The sequence below is a fragment of the Amblyomma maculatum genome, chromosome 3 (assembly GCF_055883805.1).
Source record: "Amblyomma maculatum isolate TAMU_Amacu chromosome 3, ASM5588380v1, whole genome shotgun sequence".
Lineage (NCBI taxonomy): Eukaryota > Metazoa > Arthropoda > Arachnida > Ixodida > Ixodidae > Amblyomma > Amblyomma maculatum.
This window is the reverse complement of record NC_139346.1, coordinates 39,569,892-39,582,821: the sequence shown is the minus strand read 5'-3', so window position 1 is coordinate 39,582,821 and position 12,930 is coordinate 39,569,892. Positions and strand designations below refer to the sequence as shown.

Genomic DNA, 12,930 nt, shown 5'->3' with positions numbered 1-12,930 from the left:
CAATTGAGGTTCGCAGACAGCAATGGAGGAGCCGCGCGCTGGAACAAGGGCTTCGGCGGCGTTTTCTCGACGTTAAAGAGCAACAAATCGTGTCTGACCATAGTTAATCGAGCTTCTGCCGAGTAGGTATAATCTACATGACTCTAATCCTTATAGCAACCCAACAAAGCCAAGTATAACAAAGCTTTTAATTGCTTAACCGGACTTAGCCGAGCTAAGCCATTTTTAAAAGCTATCACTCTAACTGCATGCGAGATGGATTAGATATTTGCGGTACTGCACTGCTTAAAGGAAAGAGATTGCGTGCTCATGATTTCACCGCGCTGAGTAAAGAGGAAGACGGAGTGAGAGGTTGGAAGCGTACCATTTTCTTGACGTAATTCTTTAATTCTTAATTTATTTAATTTAGTCAATTATTTTTATCATTCTTTATAATCTCGCCTTTCGCCGAACCTTTGCCTGTAATCGACTTTATGCATGACCCTACACATTGGAGAATCTCCCATGGTGAGTACGTGCCACGTTTCAAGATGCTTGCATTTTCCTGGAAGCAAGGAAAAAGAAGAAGGAGGAGCCGACAACACTTAGGGCGTGATGCCACGAATCAAGCAGTCGCATGAGGCTTGGGACCGCAGAGCGACGCTCTCAGGCGCCCCGATGTCCGACACTATCGGATACCTCACCGCCAGAGAAGGCCAGCGGGCATTGGACTACTCAGGCATTGCCCCCATCAAGCTGGATGCTGCGGAGAACCCCGCAGGTGGTGTTCGTAGCAACGGCCATGACCGACAACCGCTGATTGTGCTGTGCGTAGTTGTGGTGGTGTTGGTCGCCCTCTTGGTAGTGCTCCTAACTGCCGGAAGAAGAGACATAGCCCAGCCGCTGCTCTTCCGCCAAGCTGCAATCAGCCGGGAAGACAATCAGGACCGCGTCACCGACAGCGACGTGAGCCCCCGCTCTGCCTTTGGCATTACACAACTAAATGAACAGACCGTTGTGGAGACAACAGCAACGACTGGGCTTCATCTGAGACCATCGTTTACTGCAACGTACGAAACCATTGCGTCCACTCCTACGCTCGATGTAGTGTCTAACGAAACGGACCTGAACGTGACTAGTGCTACGCAGGCAGTTGAGTAGTCAATAAAAGGGACGAAATAAAAACACTCTTGCAGAGTACCTAATTTGATTTATTTATTAGATTTCCACCCAGTGCCTACACACATTCCAAAGTGATCGAGTTTGTTTCGAGCACTGAAAATGGGGAAGCAGGTGACATTCTACTATTTCCCTTCTGTGGAATCTAGGTAAAATCGCACTTCTTATTAACTGTAGGAAAATACGTTCAATTTTACATTTCTTATCCGCCGTTAAAGAGCGAGGATCGAGGCGGTACAGCGCACAATGCAATTCATATCTTTCATTCACAAGTACAGGCCACTCACACAGGAGGTGTTCGGTTGTCTCTTCAGAGGCACACTTTTCACAGGCAGGACTGTCGGTCGTTCCAATCCTGAAAGCATACTTGTTGGTGAACGCAACATCGAGCCATAAACGGCACAACAACATTGCTTCTCGATGAGCTATCTGATGGGGAAGGCGGAGGCGTAGTCCAGGCTCCAATGCCCTGAGGCGGCGGTTGCAAAACCCCCCGTGTTTCACGCTGAACGTATGATCACCAGAGCCAAAGAGCCAAGCGCACACGCTGCGTCAATCCTCGATACGGGGGATTTGACTTGAACTTCGTCGTTGAGTGTAGAACGGGCAGCCTCGTCCGCTGTAGGTTTCCATATATACCGAAGTCCTTGCAGGCACTGAAAAATATCCTGACCTTTCGATATTGCGCCATGGTACAGCTGGCGGATCTCTCCAACGAGCTGGTCATGTGACCGGCCGCATCGTATTGCAAGGCTTTAGAATCTGTGAACATTGTCCAGTCATGTAGATGGTCTGAGGTAACGAATTCAATTGCGTCACGTAGGGCAGCTAGTGCAGCACCAGTAGAAGCAGTCAGATATGATGTTTAAACCTTTATCTGAATTCACTTGGCAGGTATTACCACAGACATCGCGGAACTGGTTGGATTAGCTGAGCTATCTGTGTAGACATGTATACGACGTTGACGCCCACAGAGTTATATCTTACTTGCATCCAGGACATCCTGTCCCTGTGCCTCAAAGTCGACCATACCATGTCCGAGGAGGATAAAGTCGGCCACATACTAAAATGCATTGCCGACGATGCCTTCAACCTGCTGTTGTACAAGGATTGTTTTACCGTGGACTCCGTGCTGCAGGTGTACCCACATTTCGAGCAAGCGAAACAGAGGCGTATTTCTCACAGTTTCGACCGGCTGCCGAACACGGCTGCTAGCTCCTCCTGTGTGGATCTCCCGACTCCCCGACCGCCTATCAACGACAGTACTTTGACCCGAAACGTCCGCCAAGAAAATGAGGCAATGACTTCCGCAACCTTGCTATCGCAGACGCCGGACAGCACCGTGGCTACTATATCACTCATTCAGGCTGTTCGCCAGGAGGTTGCGAATATGAGCATACCTACCAGCCGCGTCCCCGACACCGTACATACCAGACCTTCCCCTCAAGTGATTGCTGCTTCCTCCAACACCGGTTTCTCACCCTGATGTCGGTACCGAAATCCGAATTAATGGCATACCCCTGACAATCGCCCCATCTGTTTTAGTTCACGCGTTGGCCACACCTCCCGTCACTGCCGCAACTGTTGGTACACGCCATCTCGTCAGTTCACCTTCTTCAACCGCTGAGGAGACTATGCCCCTCGTTATTCCTCACGTCGCCCCGACAAGTGCTGTGTTGACCCCGGTGCAACTGTTCGTGTTGCCAACCGTTCGCCATCCCCGCAAGCCCGACGCCCGCGCTCTCCTCTTCCTCGCCGCAGTTCTTCACCGTCTTTTCCCGCTTACTTATAGGAAAACTAGTTAATGCAGCTCCCGGAGGTGACGCTGAATTTCTGACCCGGACTGAAAAATATCCGCTGCCCCTGCACTACACAATAACCGCATCGTTGTCCTTGTGGATGGAGTTTCAGTTTCAGCTTTTATTGATACCGGCGCCCAACTCCGTTCTCAGCTCCTCATTTCGCCGTCGCCTCAAGAAAGTCCTTACGCCACTTTCTCATCCAAAGTTCGCGTCGCCAATGGCTGCCCTGCTTCTGCGGTTGGCATGTACACTGCACGAGTTATGTTGCTTTACCGGCCTACTTCGCTTGGATCGTCCGCTTTGCCCTGAAGATCACGCCTGTACAGTTCTGCCGCCTTCCTCCTGAAGCTGCCGTTTATATCCCTAGGTCGCCATTTCCACCTGTTCCAGACGGCGACTATCTCGCGCGTCCCGTTGCTTATGCCAACCTGCAGCGGCACGTCACCCTTCCTAATCTAATTGTGCATATTTCCCAGAACCGTACCACTCTTACTGTCCTTAACTTCAGCTTGTCAACGCAAGTTCTGCATGAAGGAATTTCACAGTCCCTGCTGACCGATTGTTCCATTTCAGCTCTGACTACAGATCATCCAAGTGCCATCCCTGCAGCCCGTTCCTCGCCCTCCACATTGTGTCCTGATCCTCTTAACAGCATGATTGCGGGGGATCTCCAACAACAATTCGCTGCGGAGTTACAGAAGATTTTGTTCACCTATAGTGACCTTTTTATCTTCGGTAACTGCCCATTGGGTCAAACTACAGTTGTCAGACATCGCATTGACAACGGTGAAGCCAGTCCTATTCACAGGCGGCCCTATCGTATTCATTTGCCGAGCGACGTGTCATTCAAACGGAGCTAAAGAAGATGCAGGCGAATGACATAATCGAGCCTTCCAGTAGCCTCTGAACATCCCCTGTTGTTTTGGTCAAGAAGAAATTTAACAGTTGAAGGTTGTGCGTTGACTACCGCCATTTTTTATAAGGTAACAAAAAAAAAAGTCTCTTCCGCGTGTCAACGACGAGCTTGATCGTTTGCACGGAGCCAGCTCCTTTCATCCATCGACCTTCATTCCGGCTACTTGCAGCTCTCTGTCGACGAAAGAGGCGGTAAAAAATACAGCGTTCATCACCCCTGACGGCCTCTACCAGTTTAAAGTCATGTCTTTTGGCCTTTAAAATGCCCCAGCAACCTACGAACGCATGATGGACTCATTGCTTCGAGGCTTCAAGTGGAGCACTTTGTGTTATCTTGACGATGTAATTGTTCTTACCCCTGCATTTGAGAGCCACCTCCATCGTCTTTCTACAGTTCTTGCGCTTTTTCTTCGAGCCGGACTTCAACTAAACTCCAAGAAGTGCAGCTTCGGTCACGGAGAAATCAGTCCTTGGTAACTTGGTTAATGCTGCCAGCGTTCAGCCTAACTCTGACAAGACTCGCGCGGTTGTGCGTTAATCCAGCGATGTTCGAGGCTTTATTGGCTTATGTTCCTATTTCAGACGATTCGTCTCGAACTTCGCAACCCTTGCTCGTCCTTTCACTCAACTCCTGAAGAAAGACGTTCATTCTCTTGGGGGCCTGAACAAGTTGCAGCTTTCTCGGAGCTAATTGCTACTCTCATTACTCCATCGCCCTTGGCTCATTTCAACCCATCCGCCAATACTGAATTCCGCACAGACGCAAGTGGCCATGACATAGGAGCTCTACTCGCTCAGCGACAACACGGCCGTACAAGGGTGATTGCGTATACCAGCGCCTCCTGTCTACACATGGACAAAAGTATTCTATCACAGAGCGAGAGTGTCTGGCGCTTGTTTGGGATATTAAAAATTCCGCCTCTATTTGTTTGGCCACCTCTTTACTGTTATAACAGACCATCATTTCTTGTGTTGGGTTTCCTTCCTAAGAGATCCTACCGGCTGCTTGGGACGCTTGGCGCTACGATTGCAAGAATATAATTTTCAAATCATCTACAAGCCCGGCCGGCTACCACAATATGCAGATTGCTTGTCCCGTCATCCCATTGACTCCCCTAGCCCTTCCAATTCCGACGATTACGCCTGTGTGAGTTCTGTCTAGGCCTTTTCTAATACTGCCGACGAACAGCGCTTGGATCCTTAGCCAAATTTCCTTATCCTCCATCTTACCTCCAACCGCCCTGATTCATCCCTCGCCTTATTCGTACTCTATGGGAACACTATATACCGATTTAATATGCGACCAGATGACGCAGACCTTTTGCTCGATTCCACACCTCAGTTCTACCATTCTTGAACAGTTCTATGATACTCCTACGGCTGGACACCTGGATGTCTCCCGTACATACGACAGCCTGTGCAGACGTTCTACCGGGCTCTAACGCTCCGTCCAGCTCTACGTTGCCGCATTTGAACTGTATCAGCGTCGAAAGAAACCCACAATTTCGCCTTCAGGTCACTTGTAACCGATCCCCATACCAACTGACCCGTTTTCCCATGTTGTTGTTGACCTTCTTGGGCCCTTCAGTTTCCGCCTTGGGGAACAAGTAGATCGCCGTCGCCACCAATTACGCTACGCGGTACGCTATTACCCGAGCCATCCCGACAAGCGGCGCCACAGATGTCGCTGACTTCCTTCTAAAAAAGGTGATTCTTCATAATGGCGCCTCTCGTGAATTAGTAACAGACCATGGCCGCTGCCTCCTCTCACGAGTAGTTGAAGAGATTCCGTTTAGGCCTCGTCCTCCACAAATTCACCACCGCCTATCATCCCCAGACCAACGGGCTCACGGAACGTCCAAACCATACACTCACAGACATGCTGGCCATGCATGTCTCTGACGACCACAGGTATTGGGACGTTCGTCTACCCTTTATGGCATTCGCCTACAACTCACCTGTGCATTCTACTGCTGGATACTCTCAATTTTATCTGTTATTTAGCTTACACCCGTTGCTGCCCTTCGACACTTCACTGCCCGGGGCAGACGCCACCAGTACTTGCGCCAGTGATGCTGTCGCCCGCGCTCATGATCTCAGCCGGATTCCTCGTGCTAGGCTGTCTGTATCCCAAGACTCTAAAAAATGCCGATACGGTAGTCGCCACCATGATGCGCACTACAGTTTTGGATCTCGTCATGATGTGGCTTCCCTGCCGTCGAGTAGGGTTGTACGAGAAATTTTTGCCTCGATACATAGGCTCTTACCGTGTCTTGCGCCCCGTGACTGACGCCACATACGAAGTTGAACCTGTGCATCTGAAGTCCTCGTCGGCACTGCCATCCTCCGAAATTGTGCATGTGTCCCGTATGAAGCCCTATAATTCACGTTCTATTTCACTAATGTAGAAAGCACCAGGACTGTGCTTTTCCCGAGGGGGGGGGGCGGTAGTGTTACTAGTGGTATTCGCTGGTGGTGGTCACGAGGACGAGAAGTGCGACAGACTGTCAAAAGACGACGACGCTGAGGATGGACAGATCTGAGCAGCCATAGCGTTAGTGGCACAGACTGCTATCGCGTGTGGATGTTCCCCGTAACAATATTTTCGAACATCTGAAATTCGGGACTGGAGTCCACGGGAATTTTTTCTAAAAATAAAAGATTGCTTGATCTTCTTATGAAAAGATATATCGGGAGGAGCCATAATGCCTTCTCCGTAGAGTCGCAAGACCTGGATGCAGATCGTCCAGTACTTGCAGCGCGTTGTGTGCTGCTGGCGTGTGCAGGTCGGAAAGCAGAGAACGCGTGACATTCATCAATGACGTGAGCATTGCGATCACTTGCAGGTATTGTTCACTGTACGAAGCATGCGGATTGACAGCATCAGTCGTAAGCGTTGTACATTTGGAGTGGGGCAACGTTCCTGCCCCGGTGGTTGTACAAGGCTTCGGTAGTGGTGGCGAACTTTTTTCGGATACTGCAGGTCCATCGTCGTGAGACATCGGATGCCCTTGGTTTAGTGCGGTTGTTGGTGCAGTCGGAGCTGTTGCAGTGGCGCTTGAGAGTTTTGCTTCAAATGTTATCTGTTTCTTCGACGATCTTTGGCGGTGCGAACGACATCACCGTACGTTAGCAGTGGATTCTTTGTGCTCAGAATGGTCCCGCACCATTTACTCCAGTACTGGATGACCTTGTCTTTGTCTTCAGACGGGGCAATCTCTAGATGAATAATCGTCAGGGCCACAGCAGTTGGCGAATTTTAAGGTAGTGGCGCGGCAGATGTCCCAACTATGTGGCTCGGAGCATCTCGGGCACAGGATGGAGTTGTTACTCACAGCAGTCACGGAGCCGATCCTCATGCACTTCCTGCACTGCAGACGCTCAGGCACGAAAGGTCGAACTGAGTGCCGAAGTGCCCAACCTCCACGTAAGATGGTATGCAGTCACCCTTCAAAGTCAGTTTGATGCATGTAGATCTTCCTAGGTACTGAACTCGGGGTTACTGAGATGCCATTGGTCGCCAGCTTAACATAGGTAAACCAGCGTCATAGATGACGATGTGAACGCTGTAAATTACGCCAGCCGCAGTTCCGATTTTTTGAAGAGTAGGATGGCGTACGCTTATATTGCCGAGTTTATTGATGCCGGACAAGCTGTCTAGAGCACTTTCCTCCTTAATATCGATGACAATGATGTTTTATAGGGGCCAGAGCTCTTCAATACTACCAGTTGCGAAACATCCCATATATGACCCATGCATCAAAGAACAGCGGCTTTGATTGGCCAAAATTCGGGTGTATACGAATGATGGCGCCGCCAGCAGCTACTAAGGAAACTGCGCCTAAATTGCAAACTTTCAGATTGTTGATAAATTCACAACCACCATTGAAAAAAAAAATAGTTGAAGACTTCCAGTAGCAAAACTTCTTAAGATAACAGCCATACATTCAATTAAGCTGAAAAAAAAAGAGAAATATGCAATTTCTAAAAGAGAATGACGGAATTCGCAAAAAGTTTTTTTACCGCTTCCTGATGGCGCGGCAATTCATAAGCACAAAAAAAAAACGCGTACAAAATCCATCTTTTTTTGAAGCGGAGTTTCACAACCGGTATTATCCAAAAGCTCTGATAGCGGTTTACCCTCTCGTGTTTTGTCTCTCCCGGTGCTAGGCTTCAAATATATGGAGATGATTTGCCTGTTCAGGAGGTTCACAATGTCTCTCGGTTGCTGTGGCACAAGCAAAGCTGTATGACCGGGCCACTTTGCACCGTGGTGATCGCTGGCGTGCTTGGCGAGGACGACTCTCCTTGTCTGTGCATCCGGCGCTGTCTTTAATGACAACCGGTACGAACCCGTAATCGTTCGAGGAGTCACCACTGTGTGCCGAATACACATCAGTGTCCTGACTGCGTGAGTCGTACGGTGGTAGAGGCGCCTTCTCTGGATGGCTGCTGCCGACCTACCAGCTTCCGAAGGAGGTCCAGCAGGCACAACCTTTATCGCCATAACAAAAAGGATGGCCTCCAAACAGCTGTGACTTTTTCGAAAGGTGACACGACGTGTCTTCTTACGAGTTGCATGAATAATGCTACAGCAGCTTACTGGGCCCAGCCAGACGCCCGACACATTCGTCTAAGAAGGCTCGATCAAACATTAAAATTTTACGTTCCGCGTGATATTCCACGTCATCAGGCATGCTTACTATATAGACTTCGTTTAAGCGTGGCTTTCACGCACAAGTACTTACATTTAATTGGACAGATGGACTCGCCGGAATGTTCAACTTGTGGCATCCCAGAGACTGTGGACCGTATATTATTGGTGTGTCCGGCGTATTCGCGCGAAAGAAGTGTGCTAGCGGCTTCCTTGAAGTGTTTAGACAAGAGGCCGCTGTCGGAAGAACTGCTGCTGGGCGCTTGGCAGGACAAGGGGAAGGGTGTCCAGGCAGTGTGTGCTCTTTGCCGTTTTTTGTGTGCCAGCGGACTTGATTCGCGCTTGTAAAACAAGCTACTGTGTCTGTATATGTATTTCATATGCCTTCTCCCACATCGTCACCCATCATGACCTTCTTTCTTCTCTCCTTCCCCTTCCCCTGTGCAGAGTAGCAGGCCAGATTTGAATTATTCCGGCCAACCTCTCTGCCTTTTCCTTTCAATAAATACATCTATCTATAGCAGCGGCGGCTGCCTCATGCGACACATATAAAAACACGAGACGTGATTGCAGTGCTCCGATACAGAACAATTTCTTCGTCTTTCTCCATGTAGCCAAATAATTTTACAAATTTACACTTTTATAAATATATAGCCAAGACATTTGTAAAACATTCGGGGGTACTTTGGCTAACTAAAGTGCTTCATGGCGGAAGTCTTCCTCTCCGCGTTGCTAAGGCATTGACTAGAATTGCAACAGATACTGCGCCTTTTCTTTGCTGTGAACCAATTTTAAACAACGCTGATGCGTGCTGTACTGCGTCTATTTATATATGCTCTGTGGTGCGGCGTTCGAGAAAGCGCCAAATGAAAGGCGCCGCACGGACGCCTGGATCGAACTCCCGGCGGGGTAAGCTGCATATATATATATATATATATATATATATATATATATATATATATATATATATATATATATATATATATATATATTATAGGGGTGTGTTTATTCAGATGGATGTAGCCGCTCAGGAGGAACTCGCAGCAGAGCGTCACGCGTGGCGAACTAGCAAGGCAGCGACCAACTCCTTCCTCGAGCGCGCAAGCACGCGATGCATGGCAGTGGCTATGAAGACGAAAATTACCACACTACATTCCCCCCCCCCCCCCCCCCCCCCCCGGGTAGAGAAGGAGCCATCCTGACGACTTATGGAGCCGACAGAACAGACGGATCGTAGTATGGCTTGATTCGGTTGACATGAACTGTTTCGCGTCCACAGCGACGCACGTCCGCACAGGGCGTAACAGGCTCAACTACGTAGTTGACAGGAGATGTTTGTTGGAGGACTCGGTATGGACCGTGATATCGAGCAAGAAGCTTCTTTGAAAGGTCGGTGGTTAATCAAGCTGGCGACCAATGACATCTCAGTAACCCCGAGTTCAGTACCCAGAGCCATACCAGGCAGTTAGGTGCATATGTAGAAGGCTCGGCGGTGTCGCGGTGGTGTTTTTGTTGCCACTGGTTTTCTGTTGTAAGCGAACGGGCGAGCTGACGGCATTCTTCTGCGTACTGGGCGGCGTCCGAGAGTGGCGTCGATTCAGAGACATCAGGGCGGTAGGGAAAGAGCGTGTCCATTGTACAGGTTGGCTCGCGTCCGTAAAGAAGAAAGAAGAGAGAGAATCCAGTGGTGGTCTGTATCGCAGTATTGTACGCGTAGGTTACGAAGGGAAGAACTTGGTCCCAGTTGGAATGAGTGTCGTTGACGTACATGGCCAGCATGTCACTCAGAGTACGATTGAAGCGCTCGGTCAGGCCATTCGTCTGAGGGTGGTAAGAAGTTGCGGTGCGGTGAATGATGCGGCATTCTTTCAGCAGTGCCTCAAGAGCTTCGGACAAGAAAACGCGTCCGCGGTCACTGAGCAGTTCCTTCGGAGTCCCGTGGCGAAGAATCAAGTTGTTGAGAAGGAACAAAGCAACGTCTCTTGCGGAGGCAGAGGGTAACGGTGATGTTTCAGTGTAGTGAGTAAGATGGTCTACTGCCACGATAATCCACCGGTTTCCAGTGGAAGTAGTAGGAAGAGGGCCATAGAGATCTATGCCAACGCGGTCAAACGGACGAGCAGGGCAGGGTAACGGCTGCAACTAAACAGGGGACTTCTGTGGAATTTTTCGGCGTTGGCAAGATTCGCAAGCGCGCACAAAATGTCGTACAAAGCGGTACATTCCAGGCCAATAAAATCGCAGACGTAGGCGCGTGTAGGTTTTCAATACGCCATCGTGGGCACACTGTGGGTCACCATGGTACGCAGCACAAATGTCGGCGCGGAGATGACGCGGGATGACTAGAAGCCACTTCCGTCCATCAAGCAAATAATTGCGGCGATAGAGAAGACCGTCACGAATGGAGAAGTGGTGGGCTTGCCGGACGAGCGCCTTGGATGAGCGCCTTGGATGAATGACCGGGAGTAGGACTTGAAAGAAAATGCAAAAATGCACTGATCCACGGGTCATTTCGCTGCTCGGTAACCATTTCGACAGTGGAAAGAGTCGACAAATCGTAAGCACAGACGTGCTCAGACGAGGTATCACTAGGCAATGGCGAGCGGGAAAGAGCATCCGCGTCCGTATGCTGTGTGTGTGTGTTGTGTTTTATGGCGCATAAGCATCTAAGGCTATCATGCGCCAAACACATGATGAGATCTGCTGTCCATGCAGCAGATGGTAATATGGTAATTAAAACTCATAATTTGTTAAGAAGGTTGGCATCTTTTAAGAACATAAAAACGCATGATATATTAACAAGAGCATTTTCTCCTATGAGTAAGCTGGGGTGAAGAGGAATATATTCTGAATAAAATATTAGAAAATGCTTCTTTCTTAGTTCTTCCAGCTTTGTACAGGAATATAAAATGTGATTAATTGTGATAGTTTCTCCGCAAAGGTCGCATGTTGGTATTTCCTCTTTTCTAAGAATATAATCATGTGTAAGGTGTGTATGTCCAATACGGAGGCGACATAAAATGACTTCAGTGAATCGTTCTTGGTGTGTGCATGACTTCCATTCAGATATGACAGGTTTTACTAGGTGTAGCTTATTATTTTCTTCATTATTCCATTTAGACTGCCATCTATCTCTTAGCTTAGACTGCATTAACTTGACTGCTTCTTTGTAGGGAATGTGCACTTTCTTCATTTCTATATGTCGAGCTTGTGCAGCGCATATATCAGCGCTTTCATTTCCATCAATTCCTATGTGACTCGGAATCCAACAAAGCTTTACAGTATTCCCTGGGTTGTGGCTGTTTTTATGCTGTGTATGATGTCACCAATAAGCGATTTGCCTGCATTTTATGATTGTATGCTGTTAGTATGCTCAAAGAATCAGTGTAAATGACACTATTCTCTATGTTTTCAATTTTAATTTTTTCTAGGGCCATGAGGACTGCATAACACTCGGCAGTGAAAATGGATGCACACTGTGGTAGCCGTACTGTTCTATTCCAATTGTTTTGGACCACTGCGCTTCCGACGTAATGTGCAGATTATGAACCATCTGTATAGAATGCCACATATTCTCTGTACTTTTCACTTAGGGCTAAAAATTCCTGCAATATGTGTTCATGTGGTGTTTGGTTTTTCTGGAATTGGTTTAATGTGAAGTCACATACAGACGGCAGGCAGTACCATGGTGGAAGTGGATCAGGTTTTCGGGTAATATTAGGTAATGAGTCTATTAAGTCTAAAACTTGACATTTCTCTTCAAAGCGGAGCAGAAGTGGTTTTATTTTTTGAGGTTTGTTTATGAACAGTGTTCGAGACTGGCACTTTGTAACTGTTGGGTAACAGATATGGTTTGGCAGTGAACGGATCTTTAAAATGTATGAGCATGTGAGCATGTTTCTTCGGCTTGTAAGAGATGGTTCATTGGTTTCTACATATAAGCGGTTTATGGGGGATGTCCTGTATGCACCGGTTGAAATACGCAAGCCTGAATTGTGTACGGAGTCCAGTCGTTTTAAATATGACGGCCTTGCAGATCCATATATTATGCAGCCATAATCTAAACATGAGCGAACCACAGAGCGGTAAATTTTTAAAAGACATGTTCTGTCAGATCCCCAGTGTTTATGTGAAAGGACTTTCAATATATTGAGAGATTTCGAAGCTTTCTTTTTTAGGTTGTTTATGTGGGGAAGGAATGAAAGCTTTCTGTCAAAAGTTAGCCCTAAAAATTTATGTTCGTGCTTTACAGGTAGCTTAACATCATTAAGGTGGGATCAATGTGCAGTCCTCTTCTGAGGGAGAACAAAACTACTACCGACTTTTGAGTAGAAAACCTGAAGCCATTCCTATCTGCCCACGTTGCCAGTCTATTTACTGTGAGCTGTATTTGCCTCTCAC

General features: G+C 48.2%; 1 protein-coding gene across 1 annotated transcript in view; it reads left to right on the top strand.

Moving 5' to 3' along the window:
• The first annotated feature begins 657 nt into the window (after window positions 1-657).
• The window catches only part of LOC146194601 (uncharacterized), a 159,597-nt gene continuing 147,324 nt past the window's right edge, over window positions 658-12,930 (top strand). The window contains exon 1 of the mRNA XM_084596595.1: window positions 658-945. Within this exon, the coding sequence (XP_084452721.1) occupies window positions 658-945 (288 nt within the window). The remainder of the gene's footprint in view (window positions 946-12,930) is intronic.